Below are 16253 nucleotides of genomic sequence, written 5' to 3'. Positions count from 1 at the left end.
AAAACAAAAATCTTAATTGTCGACTAAGAATTGTCGCTTAAAAACTAGGACTACAAGGATTTGGAGAATATGCCGTCAAGAGGCTCAAAGTATGTGAATGATCGATAAGAAATTAAGAATCATCTTGGTTAAGTTATGATGTTTTTACTGGCTAAGTAAGTAAAAAATTTGGCCTCTCCCCAAAAAGAAGATAAAATGGGTTAAAAAAAATGGGTGAAATTTCGAATGGTCAGACGTGTTATCACTGTAAAACCATGTGTTCTGCTGTGATCTGTGTCACTCTCTGGAAGCGGGGAAAGAGATAACAAAAGCAATGCTGTCGACTCTCCACCATCCTCCGCGGAGGCTCTCTCGGTTCTTCCCAGCCAATAATAAACCCCGCCATTTTCACACAAAACCCGTTCTCTCTTCCTCACAGCCCGTCACCGACCAATCGCCTTCCTCTACGTCACCGCCCGAATCCCAAATCCTCTCCATCCATCACTCCCTCCTCTCCCGCGAGGTCACCGCCACCCAGCTCGCCGAAACCTACCTATCCCGTCTTAAGCTCGCCGAACCGCAACTCAAGTCCTTCATCCACGTCTCCAACAATGTGCTAAAAGAAGCACAATCCATCGATGATAAGATCAAGAGAAACGAAAACGTGGGGCCCCTTGCTGGGGTTTTGGTTGGGGTTAAAGATAATATATGTACGGTGGATATGCCGTCTACGGCTGGCTCTAGAGTCTTGGAGAATTATCGTCCGCCTTTCGATGCCACTGCGGTTAAGAAAGTGAAGGAATTTGATGGGATTGTGGTGGGTAAGACCAATTTGGATGAGTTTGGGATGGGCAGCACCACTGAATCTTCTTCTTTTCAGGTTTTGAGCTTTTTATTTTTTTTTTTTGCTTCTTTGGGAAATGCCAATAACAGCTAGAGCTGATAAAGTTTGAACTTTTAGTAATGTTAGAACTGTAACTCTTGTTTGTTACTCCATTTTTCTTTTAGCTACATAACGCCGGTTAAAAATGCAGATTTTTATTTATTTTTTATCAGTAATTTCAATTAAATAGACTTTCTTTGTCCTTCTCATTAAATTTTATGTTCAAGATTTGACGGTATTTATTTGGATTTGACATCTGCAATTCGCTAGGTTGGAGAGGAATAGGATAGAAGATACTGTGATAAAGAGTGTTTTATGTGAAGTATGGTTAGAATTTGATTGCATATGCAATGATATTTACAACTGGTAACTGTAGTTGGTTTACTCAGGTGATGCATTTGTTCATTCATTAGGTGACTGCAAATCCTTGGGATATTTCTCGGGTGCCAGGAGGATCATCGGGAGGCTCAGCTGCAGCTGTTTCTGCTAGGCAGTGCGTAGTGTCTCTGGGAAGTGATACTGGTGGAAGTGTTAGGCAGCCTGCGTCATTTTGTGGTGTTGTCGGGCTAAAGCCGACATACGGGCGTGTCTCAAGATATGGACTTATAGCGTATGCGTCGTCACTTGATGTCATAGGTTGCTTTGGTTCATCAGTTGCTGATACAGGAATACTTCTTAGTGCCATTTCTGGGCATGATAGACTTGATGCCACTAGTAGCAAGCAAGTACGTGTTCTTCAAATATCAGTTTCACAGGTTTACCGCATGCTTGTCAATTATTTTCATACTTGTCAATTATTTTCATCTTTTAAATTTATAATAATTTCAAATTTCCAGGAGGTGCCTGATTTCACGTCTCAACTTATTTCTGCTGCACTTTTAGAATCCAAACCATTGAAGGGACTCAAGGTTGGTGTGATCCGTGAAACTCTTGAAAACGGAGTTGATAGTGGAGTAAAATCTACAGTCCTTGGAGCTGTTTCTCATCTGGAAGAATTAGGATGTACTTTGTCAGAGGTGCCTCTTATATTTTCAGTGCTTATGTTGTGAAGTTCATGCATATTAGAATATGCTCCTAATATACATTTTTTCTTTTTCTTCAATTGCAGGTATCTTTACCGTCCTTCTCTCTTGGGTTGCCAGCCTACTATATTCTAGCTTCATCTGAATCTTCTTCCAACTTATCTCGTTATGACGGTGTCAGGTGATTTGAGGAGAATGCTTCTGATTGATTATCATTCTCTGGTTCTCTGATTCCGATATTATAGATAAATTAGTATAAGCCAAATCCTTTCATGCTATGTAGAAGAGTTACTCTTATTTGTAAATTTATGGGAAGGTAGGGAAGAAGAACAAAAAATGCGGTGGCTAATTTTGAAGTAGAAAAGATGATTGCAACTTGCTTCTCTATATAGCATATCGAATTTTGATAAACTTTGAATCCCCGCCTTCATCATTTGCATCAATAACCAGGTACGGCAACCAAGCTGCGGCTGAGGACCTAAATGCACTCTATGGAGATTCTAGAGCAAAAGGATTTGGCTCTGAGGCATGTATCTCAAGTTGCTATAAGATCCTTTTGCCATTTGCTTAATGTTTTGTTGAATTTTTAAATGTTATTGATTTTGTAGGGCTGCTTGCCACCTAGTTCACATTGTCAAATTGTCATTGATGTGTCAAGCTACTTTTTCTTTTACTATTTCATAATCGGAGACGTGTACAGCTGGTTGCTACTTAGCTCGGAAGAAATGTCTAAGTTATATTTTTATCCATATGGAATGTTGATTAAATTGTTATACAAACTTTTTGCAGGTCAAAATGAGAATTTTGATGGGAACGTATGCCCTTTCAGCTGGTTACTATGATGCATATTATAAGCGTGCTCAGCAGGTACCATTCTATTGATGTATTCATCCTTAGGAGGGGTAATTGCCTCTAACCTGAAGATGCTTAAGGTGGCTAAGAGATTTCCTCGTATTTGTTTTGGAGAACCAAAAATATCTCTATTACTGTTTCCTTGACAAGCCTGACTTGTGGCACTTGCAATTAGGGAAATCATAGGGCTCAGGAGGTTAATGATGTTGTTAGAACTTTTTTCTGATTGGAGTTTATTACGATGGCATGTGGAAAGTCGCTTTTAGTTATTCATTATCTGGCTGTTGTTTTGTAAGACTCAGGATACAAAATTTTATGGTGTTCAAGAAGAAAGATATGATTGCAATTAGTGTTTCAGGTGAGGACCTTAATCCAGAAAAGCTTCAAGACAGCTTTGGATGAAAATGATATCCTAATTTCACCTGCTGCCCCATCAGCCGCATATAAAATCGGTATTTTGCCTTTCTTTTCTTTTTGATGCTCTTCTTTTGTTTTCCATTTTTCGATCAGAAATGAGGATTAAGAATTTAGCATTTGAATTAATTAAATATTTCTGCAATTATTTTAGAGTGAAGTTGCCTGATTAACTGTGATGTTTACAGGTGAAAAGAAAAATGATCCACTGGCAATGTATTCAGGCGATATCATGACCGTAAGCATCTTTATGTTTCTGAATGATATGCCATATTTAGATTCCCTTTTGTGTAACACCATGTAAATATGTAATTTTTTTTTTATTTTAATTTCTAATTTTACAGTGTTTAGCATACACAGCATAGCTCCAAGTCCGAGTGTTATCTCATTTAATTTTCTGTTTACTTATCTTGTGACTTGCTGCAGGTAAATGTTAACTTGGCAGGTCTACCTGCATTGGTTTTGCCATGTGGATTCGTGGAAGGGGGACCCGTCGGCCTTCCTGTTGGTCTTCAAATGATTGGTGCAGCATTTGATGAGGTACTGACCATCTATATCCATATCCATTGCTAATTATAGTTTTGAGTTGCAAAGTTGAGTCTACTGTCTGCTGCAGCTCTTGTTGTCTGTAATCACTTGATGATTGTTTGGCCATTATTAGCTGTCATTCCCATTAATTAGCATGTTTTCTTGAGGCCTAAAGACTGCAAAGCATATTCAATGCCAAGTAAATTGATATGCTGAAAAAATTTGCACATTTACAATTCTGTTAGCAAAATAAAGAGTGCTTGGAACGAAATATTGGTTTGGAAGCCGCACAATCTTTTCTTTACAATGAGGAGTAAATATTTCATCTAGCTGCATTTGTTTACATGTGCAGGGAAAACTGCTGAAAGTGGGTCATATATTTGAGCAGACTCTTCAAGGTTGCAGATTTGTTCCGCCACTCATAGCCGATGGCATTCCACAATGACCCTTCTTTTCTGGAGATGCCTTTAAACTCCTATGCTCGCACAATTTTAGTACCTGAAGACAGAATAGTCGTTGGCATGTAAAGTAAATCATTTATTTTTTTCATTCTTCTATAGTTACTCGAATGAAGCATAGTTGGTTAGACGCCAAATAAAATTTTGTTGCCATCTGAACTTTTTTTCTTCTCCCCACCCACCCACCCAAAAATTAGAGCCTTGAAATTTGGTTCCAGAGATTTAAAGCATGCCAGTGAGTAGTGTGATTCTTGCTAAGATTTAGTTAAAATAAACTCTCTTAAACAAGAGTTACAACAAAACTAGGGGCTGGTTTTGATGATTTCACGAGAGTTTGAATTGGGGTTTTGTCCCTTCCCATATAAAGAATGGGTCCAGCAACCATACCCATGGGGTTTGGTACTTCATTCTTTTGCCTTTCTTTTGTCTTTTTCAAATTTACTGTTAGATTTAACGTGAGAGTTGTACGATGGTTTGATGTGATTATTGGGCCATTAACATTAAAAGTTCTTGTTGTTCATGTAAAATAAGAAAAATTAAAAATTTTATAATTATGAAATATAAGTCCACAATATTTTAATTTTTTTTACTCTTTTGAATTAGGTTTTCAATTAAATAACTTATTCTTACATTTATTAATATCTATTTAAATTAATAAATTTACTTATTAATTAATAAATTAACTACTTTATTACATAGTTAAATTATGTATATTATTTATTAACTATAATTGATAATAAATATAAATATAATTTTTTTAATTTAATACGGCAACCAATTTTCTTTTATCCATGTGAGCATGGTTCAAACCCTATATTTTTTTTTTCTCAAACAAGAGATTTTATATGTCAAGTAGATGGAATATAAAAAATACGAAAATAAATTTAATTTGATATTCTATGTAGGTAATGTTTTATTTTTTTATAACAATATTTAATTAACATACTAAACTATTTAATTATGTAGTAAAAATATTTTAATTTACTAATAATAATAAAGTGTTAGTTAATGAATTTGTAAAATCATTTTTGTTTGTTTGGGCAATGAATTTATATTTTTGGTTGAGTTTTTGTCCTAAAATAAAATGAGTAAATTTAATTGCACAGTTAAATAAATTTAATTGAGTTTTTGTTCTAAAATAAAATGAGTAAATTTAATTGCACAGTTAAATAAATTTAATTGAGTTTTTGTCCTGAAAATCGTGGCTTCCAAAAGCATCAATGTAACTAAAAATTTGTAGGTGTGGGACTAATATGTAAAAATTTAAAATTTTTAACTTTTTCGTTTTTATAACAAATTACAGGATTCTGTTGTAGTTGACCTAGAAAAAGACAAAAAAGGGGTAACAAACCCCTGTTGCAAAGTAGTTTTTGCCCATAAAGAATCTCTTCAACTACTTTTATTTTATTTTCTTTCATGTGACTGAACAAAAAAATGGTTTAAAGAAAGTTTTAGTATGGCACGTCAGATAAAAAATGTAAAAAGTAAAATAGTGAAAGTATAAATATAAAGTTTCCTTGGCTTAGAATTTAAACAATGACTAATCATCTTTTATTGACGTAAGTACATCAACAAGAATTATATAAACCAAAAATTTGACGTCACAGCACCTCATAGGGAAAACAAACAAAACAAGGGGTTTTCTTTCCTTATTTTTTATTTTTATTTTCTGAGGTTAAACAAATAAAACCAATAACATATTAAAAATAAAATAAAAGTAAAAGATTCTTCCAAACTTTACCTCGTCAATTATCAATACACACGTTGGAAACGGCGCGCGCCTCAGCAGAAATCTTTCGTGTTTTGATATCGTTATCATCATCGAGTCGGATTCCGATAATCGATTCCCGTCTCCGTCTTCGATCACTTGGTCAGCTCTCATCACCACTTCCCGGTTCTGCTTATATTTCAATATTTTCGTAGATCCATCTTTTTTTTTAATTATCAAATTTTTAATTTTATTATTTAATTTTCTGGAGGTAATTATTAGATTTTTACTACGTCTGCTGGATTTCAATTCATGATACTCATCTTCACTGGAATTTTCTTTATTTCTTTGTTTTGTTTTTTTTTTTGGGTCTTAAATTAATATAAATCTTGAAGCTCTGTTTCTGAAGATCCTTAAATCCTTTGATATGAGTTTGGTGCAAACATGATGGACATTGTAAGAATTGATTGTATATTTTATTTTTTTTTAGGCTCACATATAAATAATAATACTACACGTCGTGGAAGATGAAGTCCAAGGGGAGTGATGTGCGAATAATGCCTGGGTCTGTGGAGAGACGTCCAGCTCCATCCTTAGTTGATCTTTGTGTTAAAGTTGTCATTGGTAATATAAGGTATCTTGGAGATGTTGGCGAGACTGATTCACATCTTCTAGAGCAAATTTTGCCACACTGTACCAGGGACCAGCTTATGCACGTAGAGAATTCTACAATAGTAAGATTAAGATATAATATAGGGCCTAGAATGTGACTTCTTTGATGTTTTAGTTTTGCCATGCTTGTATAATTTGTCTTACATTGTGAAAATTTTGTAGGGAAGAGATCTTAGTCCAGTGACTGATGAGCTCTGGATGAAATTCTACAAGAAAGATTTTGGTGAAAAGAACTTCAATCTTGTAATTGAGAGGATGAAGAAGAAGAAAGTTGCATTTAGATGGAAACAATTGTACGAGGTAATTTTCTCTTATATGATTTTTTTTTTTTTTTTGTCTTTTTTGGATATGCCCATTCTCTCATGGAGTGCTGATCTGAACCGAGATGATTTGTTATTAGGCGAAAACCAAGGATGTGTTTGAGGCTGAGAATGTAGCAGCCAATCGTCTAAAGCAACTATACCAGAAAGCAGATGCTCGTATGTTCTTATTCATTTCAAATGCATTTAGAAACTTGTTTCCACAATTAAAGTAGTTAATTCTGGTCCACCTCGCAACCCCTTTTGTGTGTTTAAGAGTGCTTGATATAATGAGCTCGGTGCGGGCAATATTTTGTAATTTGTATCAGAGTTCTGATTTGTATTTTGACTGATCATTGTATTGAGTTGTCGAGTGAAGATATTAGTCGATTGATTCATTGATTTCATGACTGGTAGAAGATGTTCGAGTACTTATATTTGTTTTTTTATTTTATGCTTATTGAAAGTTCCTACTTCGTGCGTAACTTTTGTAGAGAAACAAAGTCGGCAAATTCGCATTTGTGAAAAGGTTCCACCCTCAAGCAACAAAAGAAGCTGGGGTAAATTTTGCTGATCTGTTGTGGTTGGTTTTCTTTTATTTGTAACTGCTCCCTTTACCTGTTAATGGATTCCAAGGACCTTATAGGACCTTCTGCAGGCTGTCACAAAGGATTGATGAATATATTTATTCTTCTGTTACTCAATCTACCTTTGGTGATTTTTGCAGGCAATGGACCAGGATATGGCATTTCAGGTGGGAAGAGCAGCTTGATGAAGAAGGCAAAATTAGATTTGCTTAAAAGGTAATACACTAATATTGTCTTATCCCATAATGCATAAATGTGGGTCAATTTTGTGAAACGTGATTCTGACGGATTATGAAATTTATAATGAAAATTTTTATGGTGGAATAAATTGTTTTTGTTTTGAGGGCTTGATTGGTGAAAGTTTTTATTTATCCGATGGGTGCCATTCTTTAATTCTGTGTGTTAAATGTCACATAATCTAAAATGCATCCACTGTTCATGAAACTGCAAACCAGTCTAATTGCCCATGTTGATAAAAATTTTACATACATATGCTTAATAGCGGGAACAAATCCTACCTTCTTCTTCATAATCTTATGTTCATTGTCACTTGAGCCTTTGCTGATTCAGATTACTTTCCGTGAACTTAATTTTAAATTTCCATCCTTTTCTTTTGAACAGTCAAGAATTCAAAAATCTCGCAGCAATGAAGAAGAATGCGGTGCAAAGGACCTATAGGTAATATTATTAGCTCTCCATACATACCTACATACATACATACATATATATATATATATATATATATATAAGGAGCTGTATGTTCTTCATTCACATAACATGTGAAAACATTTTCATATTTGCAGTCCTGCTCCTGCGAAGGGTAGTAGCGTGTTTTCAAGTAAAGCTTCTGGTTCAACTTCTAATCATAGCAAGCCATTGGGTAGGAGATTTTAGAAGCTTTCGCTTCTCACCATTAACAGTGCAATGCTGATGGCAGTGTTGATGGTTTTATGTGTGAACAATTGCTCCAATTTGTATTTATGCATAAAATCTCAAATTCCTTCATTACATGTATCGCCAATGTGTTCCCATGCGATAGATATAAATCAAGTATTTTCTGTTGTCTCTGCATGGAGAGTATTATTTCACGATGCTATTGGCTATGATTTCTGCTCTTATCATATTCATTTAAAATCTAATGGATCTCTTTCATGGTCCACAAATGGAACTGCAAACTGCAAAGTATATGAAATTCCGCTGAATTTTAAAGTTGTCCCAATTTTCGTACATAGATATATATATATATATATATATATATATTATCGGTAGGAAATTCTCCAAATAACAATTAACGCAATTTTTATTTCAATTTTTTTAACTCCTATTACTTGTTTGTGCATACAAAATTCCAATTTTATGCTCATATATTTGACATTAGTGAAAATTACAGAACTAATTACGCTTGTGAACAACAATGATATTTGAACAGAAAAGAATCTCAAATGGGTTACTTTCCACGGCTTGTATGATATAGCATTCTTCGTTAAAATCTCAACTAGCGATGCAATGCCACCTGCTGCTGAAGCCTTTGCTATGGTTACTGACATGCTGCTGTGTTTGCTGAGTTGAAGAACCGCTATGAGATTGAAGAAAGTGTGTTTGATGGATTCTGGAGTGGGATGGATGTGAGAATTCAGAAATTGTCTACAGAGATTATTATCTTGCGAAGCCATTCCGGTTCTGACTCCGATTGCCTGCCGTTGATTCCCCCGAATCCAATTCCATCATATGCTCCAACAACTGTGTATACACCATCTGATCCTCCTCTTCCTCTTAGTCACTACTCACTATGGTCCCTTTTAGTAGTTCATATGGGTTATCTTATGTTTACACAGCTTCTTTATACTCTCAAATCTATGGCATAGAGTTTCATAGTATCTTGACATCTCGCTGCCAATCGTGACCAAAAGTATTTTCTATATGATTTTTCACAACAGCAGAGCAGAAGTTCGCTACCAATTGTGACCAGACTGCTTACATAAGCGTGCATTATGAATCCATCACAGCACAAGTAGGTTCAGAGACAGTTATTGTAACTCACAAGTAACCCTTCTCCTCTTGGCATAATTTAGCAAAGACCTTCCCTGATTTTAATCCCATATCAACGTTCGAATATAGCATTTTGAATAGTCTCAAGGACAATGTGCTTAATGTCTTCACAGGCAACACACTTGGCTTTAGTTAACATAACGTGTTGAGTAATAAAAAGTACCAACTCAGCTATGTCCTCATCTCTCACCCTGAGGCGAATCTCCCCAGTTGAATGGCATGAGCAGAGTCCTAGTTAAAACATCATGTACGGGCATGTGCCAACTAGAAACGAGCACCGACCAGAGATATGTACCGACCAGATGCTCATCACCTAAAGAAAGAGCACGCGATCTCACGAAATCGCGACAATTTCGCCATACCCCGAACCGCTGGGGAGAACATGACATCCCACATTTACCCACGATTCGGTGGTTGGAGACCCATGAGAGTCTGCCATCACCCGAAAATGGGGGGCATGAAGAATACTCAGAAAACGTGGGATGATGGCTATAAGAAGCCAAGAGACCGATGAAGAAGGGGATGAAAAAATTTAGAGAGAAGGGAAAACTCTGCAAGATTGAAATCATAACTCATTTTACAGAGATCTTCGATACAAATTGTGCCGAGAATACTGTATTTAGTTTACTCGCTTAAATCATACAGTTTACCCGTAAACACTTTGTTCTAACTTAAGTATCAGAGGGTTTATGCTGGCAAAACCAACGGTGTCTCTGACTTATTTCTGTGAGCGCAAGCTTGGAAAGGAGAGAAAGGGTGATTTGGGTCCCAGGAGCACGGGCAATTGCTAGAGCAGGGAGAGTGCAACCTTCCCTTCGTGGACAACACAAACGTTGGTGGAACGATCAGGTCGGGCAAAGGACGACCAGATTTCAGCATCAACATTTTGGCACCGTCTGTAGGAAGCTGAATAAAAAGCTACCACTAAGTTAGTAGTCATCAGAGGAACAGCGAACGATCGGTTATGGATGCGACAATGAAGGATGCCTTAGGGGGCGACAATGAAACTGGTGAAACGATCACTCTCCGAGAGATCGCAAATGAGGCTAGAGAGAGGATGATGCAAGAGCGAATGGAACGGATGGAGAAGCAAATGGAGACTCTCACATCTATATTGCATGAGTTGAGGGATGAGCGAAGAATGGATTGTGAGACCATCGCGGTGAGAGATGAAGCCGTGGCAGAACCCAGCCTACGAAGGCGTAGAATCGAGGAGATCCCTCTGTTGGTGGACCAACCCTATGAGGTGCATTCCCATAGAAGTGCAGGTCAGATCCCAGGAGAGCGCGTGGATGAAGGGAGAGACCAATCTCGCTCTGGGCGAGTTCTGGGAATTGATGGTCGAGAAGCAAATATTGATGAAAGTGAGCTCAGATAGCGGCTGCATAATGCCGAGCAGGAGCGAGATCAAGTAGCTGTGTGCGATTCTGACCGTGCTTTAGAATTGGAGGGTAAGGTACGAAAGTTGGCGCAGATGATGGATGAGATCCAGGGTAAGAGAAAGCCTCCGAGTTGGAGGATAATGTTGGATGAAGAATCTCCGCTATCAGCCGAGATCATAAGTACTGTGATTCCGAGAGATTTTCGTTTTCCCGACATCAAATATTCCGGGAGAAGCGACCTGCTGGTGCATATTGAGCGTTTCAATGACATGACAAGTGTGCATGGGTTAACACCAGCTCAGAGGTGCAAGGTGTTCCCATTGACACTAGAGGGACGAGCTTGAGAGTGGTACCGTAAGCTGCCACGTGGAAATATAAGGGGATATGAGCAGATGTGCCAAGAGCTGGCCGAGCAGTTCCGCGAAGCGGTAGCCCCAGAGGACGATATGATGGAATTGATAGGGATGAAGTAGGAGGAACACGAATCCCTTCGTGATTTTTTAAAGAGATATCATCGGGCCGTGCTTGATTTGGGGGCTTTTAATTACCCACAGGCATTGAAAGGATTAAAAGAATGTGTGAGGATAGGGAGATTGTAGTACAACTTGAGAAATCCTATCATTCAAAGTTATTCAGCGGGATATGAACAAGCGAGGAGGGATATAGAAATTAAAGAGGAAAAAACGGCGAGGATAAAGAGTGAGCAGCTAGATGAGCTAAGGCGAAAGGAAAAGAGAACACTGAGTGGGAGCGGGTCGGGAAAGCGAGCTGGGGAATCGTCAGTAATGGGGGGAATATTAGCTCGATCCCGCCCTTATCCCGCAATTCAAAGATCACAACAGTTCCAACACAGCCGACTTTAGCCTCAGCGCCCCTTATTCCCGGAGCGGCAACGAGAATTTCGGTAGATAGCTGCCCATCCTTATCACAACGCTCCCATGGCGCTGAATGCAGTTAACTCCAAGGCTGGTCGACCAAACCAGTTACCTATAATACCAACCTGAGACGATATCCACGATAGCCGAGCAGTCCAACTAATTGATCAGAGCTTAGTGTATAAACAATACACCCCATTGAAAGCCTCTATGGAGGAGTTGTACGAGAGGATCGAGGGACGAGGCCTGCTGTACCCTCCTGCCCCTGTAACCAAACTAGCTCACAAACGAAATAAAAGCAGATTCTGCAAATTTCACGATACTCATAGTCACACTATCAGCCATTGTCGTGACCTAAAGAATCAGGTGGAGGATTTGGTGAGAAATCGGTACTTGGATGAGTATGTAGATGGGGCATTCCTTATCATTGAATCACAATATACGCTGGGGGATGGAGTCAAGAGGAGTCTGGAGCGTGAGCAGCCAACTATCCGGGTGATAGCAGGAGGGGCGACATTGGCTGAAGATTCGAACAGGGCACAGAAGAATTATGGGAGATATGCCCTGACCAGCAAAGAGATGCTTTTCAATTTGCCAACAATCAAGAGGGCGAAAGTGAGGCAAGTTCCCATTATGTCGACAGATGATAATGATGAAGGTATTTTATACCCTCATGAGAATGCACTGGTGATTAAGGCGATGGTGGCGGGTAAACAATTCCTGCGAATACTGGCAGATTCGGGCAGCTCGATCGATATACTATTTAAGTCGACCCTAGATAATATGAGAATTGCGGACTTGAAATTGAAGCGGACGAACACATCCTTGAAGGGATTCGGAGGAGGACGGTTAACACCCATGGGGGTCGTCGAGCTGCCAGTTACTGTGGGATCGAAGCCGTTTGAAAAGACGATAATGCTGGATTTTGTCGTGGTTGAAGAAAGGAGCCCCTACCAGATAATACTTGGGCTGCCGTTTATGAGAGTAAGCCAATGTGTTATATCCACACACTACTTAGCTTTGAAGTACAGAGTAAACGGGGTTGTGGGCGTAGTAAAGGGTGACCAAAGGATGGCGATGAGTTGCTATGTTACAGCCGCCAAGGAAACCTTATAAATTATGGCGCTTGATAACCGAGGAGACTCCAAAAAGGGTCGCTAGGAACCAGCTGAGAAATTAGAAGAGGTTTTGGTGAACAAGGATGACCCGAACAGAGTAGTAAGGATTGGGTCAGGATTGGGCGATGCAATAAAATGCGAGCTGGTAAAGTGCCTACAGTCCCATGCAAATATATTTGCTTGGTCGCATAAGAATATGCCAGGAGTAAATCCCGGGGTAACTTGTTGTAAGTTGGCAATAAAAAAATGTGCAAGGTCGGTGAGGCAGAAAAAAAGATGCTTTAACCAAGAGAGGTACGAGGCCATAAATGTTGAAGTAGAGAAGCTGTTGTGAGCAGGATTCATAAGGGAGGCTAAATACCTAGAGTGGATTTCTAATGTGGTGTTGGTAAAGAAGGCCAATGGGAAATGGAGAATGTGTGTGAATTTTACGGATCTTAACAAGGCATGCCCGAAGGATGGCTTCCCCTTACCTAAGATAGATCAATTGGTTGATTCAACGGCGGGTCACAGTCTGCTCAGCTTTATGGATGCTTTTTCGGGATACAACTAGATACACATGGACAAGCAGGATGAGGAGAGTACTACGTTTATAACTAACATGAATTTGTTTTGCTACAGGTGATGCCCTTTGGCCTGAAAAATGCAGGGGCTACATATCAAAGGTTGGTGAATAAAATTTTCAAACCATTGATTGGTCACACTGTGGAAATATACGTGGATGATATGATCACGAAGTCTAGAGAGCCAATAGACCATGTAAAGCACTTGGAAGAGACCTTTGAACTGCTGAATAAATACCAAATGAAGTTGAATCCGGAGAAGTGTGCATTTGGAGTTAGCTCGGGTAAATTCTTGGGGTTCTTGGTGAGCCACCGAGGGATAGAGGCCAACCCAGAAAAAATACGGGCAGTAATAGAAATGAAGTTCCCTCGAACAGTTAAGGAGGTGCAGAGCCTTACAAGGAAGTTGGCGGCATTGAACCGGTTCATCTTACGGGCCACGGATAAATGTCACCCTTTCTTCCAAACCATAAAGAAATAGAGGAAAATGGAGTGGACAGCAGAATGTGAGGAGGCATTTGAGCAGCTGAAGGAATATCTTGCCAGTGCCCCATTACTATCAACTCCGAGAGAGGGTGACGAGTTGTATTTGTACTTAACTGTCTCCAAATGGGCTACCAGCTCGGTATTAGCCATAAAAGATGAGGGAAAGCAACACCCCGTGTACTACACCAGCAAGGCCCTGGTGGACACAAAAACTAGATATCCTCTGATGGAGAAATGGGCACTGGCTTTAGTGACGGCAGCACGCAAGCTGTGACCATATTTTCAGGCCCACCCGATAGTAGTGATGGCTAACCAACCTCTTCGGCAAACGCTCCTAAAACCATATGCATCTGGTCGGTTAGTGAAATGGTCTGTAGAGCTGAGTGAATTCGACCTAACCTACAGACCTTGAAAAGCAATCAAAGCTTAAGCCTTGACCGATTTTATGGTTGACCATACGGAATCAGGGGAAGGGGCTTAGGAGGAACAACCGGTTGAGCCGGAGAAACCAGAGGGGGTGTGGCTAGTAATGGTTGACGGGTCACGTAGTGAACAAAGGTCCGGAGCAGGAGTAGTAATACGAAGCCCAGAAGGGGCCGAGGTGTCCTATGCAGTGAAGTTCGAATTCCAGCTCACGAATAATCAAACAGAATACGAAGCCTTCATAACCGGGCTTGGGTTGGCACACGCATTACGAGCAGAAAGGGTAAAAATCTGAGCAGACCCCCAATTAGTCTATAATCAGCTTAATGAACAATTCCAAGTAAGGGAATGGAAGATGGAATTTTATTTGAAGAAGGCAAAGCAGATGGTTGGGCTCTTCCAAGAAGTAGAAATAAAGCAGATATCCCGAACAGAAAATTACCGAGCAGATATGTTGGCCAGAATGGCCGCAATTGCGGATCTAAAGTTACCCAAGTCGGTTCCATTGGAAGTAAGGACATCGTCAAGTATAGGGGAAGAGGTAGAAGTAATGCAGGTGAACACTGAAAGATCCTGAATGGATTCAATTCTCTCATACATCCGCGATGGCATTTTACTAGAGGATAGGAAGCAAGCAAGAAAGTTGAAATATCGGGCAGTAAGGTATACACTACTCGATGGAGTACTTTACCATCGAGGATTCACTTTACCCCTCTTGAGATGTTTGGATGATGAGGAAGCAAATTATGTGCTGAGGGAGATTTATGAAGGAATATGCAGCAACCACTCGGGGGCAAGGACTTTGGCCTTCAAGGCACTTCGACAAGAGTATTTTTGGCCGACTTTGCACCAGGATACCAAGGGGATGGCAAAAAATTGTAGAGTCAGCCAAAGCTTCTCGGATGTTCCTGCTTAGCCCCCAGAAAGGCTAACCACTATGTCATCCCCATGACATTTTTTCCAGTTGAGGATTGACCTGATTGGCCCATTACCCAAAGGTCGAGGAGCCGCAACACATGCAATTATGGTTATAGATTACTTCACTAAATGGGTAGAAGTGGAAGCCCTTAGTCAAATCACGGAGAGAAAGACAACTAATTTTATCTGGAAGAATATCATCTGCAGATACGAGATTCCCTATGCCATCATAATGGACAATGGGAGGTAATTTGACAACCACAATTTCAGAGAATTTTGCCAAAACTTGGGTGTAGATTTGAAGTTTTGTACCTCGACACACCCCCAGGCAAATGGGCAGGTAGACGCAGCCAACAAAGTTATAAAGAAGCTCCTGAAAATCAGGCTGGGAGAGAAGAAGAGAGCTTGGGTCGACGAGCTACCAGGAGTGTTATGGGCCTACCGAACAACTCACAAAACTGCCACGGGAGAAATCCCGTTTGCCTTAGTTTTCGGTCATGAGACAGTAATCCCAGCAGAAATTGGGGTGGGAACGCATCGAACAGAGTATTTCGACGAAGAACAGAATGACGAGCAGATCTGTATGAGCCTAAACCTGTTGGAGGAAAAAAGAGAAGGGGCCTCGCAGAAAGTGGTCCAATGCCAGCAAAGAATCATGCGCTACTACAACAAGAATGTACGCATGAGGCGATTTCAAGCAGGAGATTGGGTACTTAGAAAAGTGAACCAGAACACAAGAGATCCTAACCATAGCGTTCTTGGCCAGAAATGGGAAGGCCCGTACAGGGTAGTACGAACAAATGGCTTAAGAGCTTACAAGCTGGCCTACCCAGATGGACGAGATGTAAAGAGGTCGTGGAACGCCGAGCACTTGAAGAAATATTTCCAGTAAGCGAAGCGTTTTACCAAGTTTTATTCCGCCAAGCTATTTATGTTAAATGCATGATGAATTGTAAAGATGAATTCGGCATAAAACTCTCTTGTTAGACTAAATTTGTTAAGGAAAGTAAATGCATATTCCTGCTCGATCGTCTAAA

At 39.6% G+C, this 16253-nt stretch overlaps 2 protein-coding genes across 3 annotated transcripts; both read left to right on the top strand.

Moving 5' to 3' along the window:
- The first annotated feature begins 214 nt into the window (after positions 1-214).
- LOC18052428 (glutamyl-tRNA(Gln) amidotransferase subunit A, chloroplastic/mitochondrial) lies at positions 215-4295 on the top strand. Of its 2 annotated transcripts, none has more exons than XM_006447952.2 (10): positions 215-859; positions 1276-1587; positions 1699-1878; positions 1971-2065; positions 2335-2410; positions 2674-2751; positions 3095-3188; positions 3339-3388; positions 3577-3690; positions 4031-4295. In XM_006447952.2, the coding sequence occupies exons 1-10, from the start codon at positions 314-316 to the stop codon at positions 4121-4123; spliced, it is 1638 nt and encodes a 545-aa protein (XP_006448015.1). In that variant the 5' UTR covers positions 215-313; the 3' UTR covers positions 4124-4295. The 2 variants fall into 2 exon arrangements, with proteins under 2 accessions (XP_006448015.1, XP_024046148.1); XM_024190380.1 differs by having other exon boundaries at positions 1276-1617.
- A 1534-nt stretch (positions 4296-5829) lies between these two features.
- On the top strand, positions 5830-8613 carry LOC18052427 (transcription elongation factor B polypeptide 3). Its single transcript, XM_006447951.2, has 8 exons — positions 5830-6006; positions 6335-6578; positions 6679-6816; positions 6917-6995; positions 7310-7375; positions 7543-7618; positions 8024-8080; positions 8206-8613. The coding sequence occupies exons 2-8, from the start codon at positions 6372-6374 to the stop codon at positions 8294-8296; spliced, it is 714 nt and encodes a 237-aa protein (XP_006448014.1). The 5' UTR covers positions 5830-6006; positions 6335-6371; the 3' UTR covers positions 8297-8613.
- Positions 8614-16253: the final 7640 nt, after the last annotated feature.

The sequence above is a fragment of the Citrus clementina genome, unplaced genomic scaffold (genome assembly GCF_000493195.1).
Source record: "Citrus clementina cultivar Clemenules unplaced genomic scaffold, Citrus_clementina_v1.0 scaffold_2, whole genome shotgun sequence".
Taxonomy (NCBI): domain Eukaryota; kingdom Viridiplantae; phylum Streptophyta; class Magnoliopsida; order Sapindales; family Rutaceae; genus Citrus; species Citrus x clementina.
This window is presented reverse-complemented; position numbering and strand designations above follow the sequence as displayed.

Excerpts from the sequence above, each read along its gene's own strand:
- LOC18052427 (XM_006447951.2), top strand. The coding sequence starts at position 6,372 with ATGAAGTCCAAGGGGAGTGATGTGCGAATAATGCCTGGGTCTGTGGAG. Across the intron at positions 6,817-6,916 it reads GATGGAAACAATTGTACGAG|GCGAAAACCAAGGATGTGTT; the intron begins GTAATTTTCTCT and ends ATTTGTTATTAG. Across the intron at positions 8,081-8,205 it reads GCGGTGCAAAGGACCTATAG|TCCTGCTCCTGCGAAGGGTA; the intron begins GTAATATTATTA and ends TCATATTTGCAG.
- LOC18052428 (XM_024190380.1), top strand. The coding sequence starts at position 314 with ATGCTGTCGACTCTCCACCATCCTCCGCGGAGGCTCTCTCGGTTCTTC. Across the intron at positions 2,411-2,673 it reads CAAAAGGATTTGGCTCTGAG|GTCAAAATGAGAATTTTGAT; the intron begins GCATGTATCTCA and ends AACTTTTTGCAG. Across the intron at positions 3,691-4,030 it reads TTGGTGCAGCATTTGATGAG|GGAAAACTGCTGAAAGTGGG; the intron begins GTACTGACCATC and ends TTACATGTGCAG.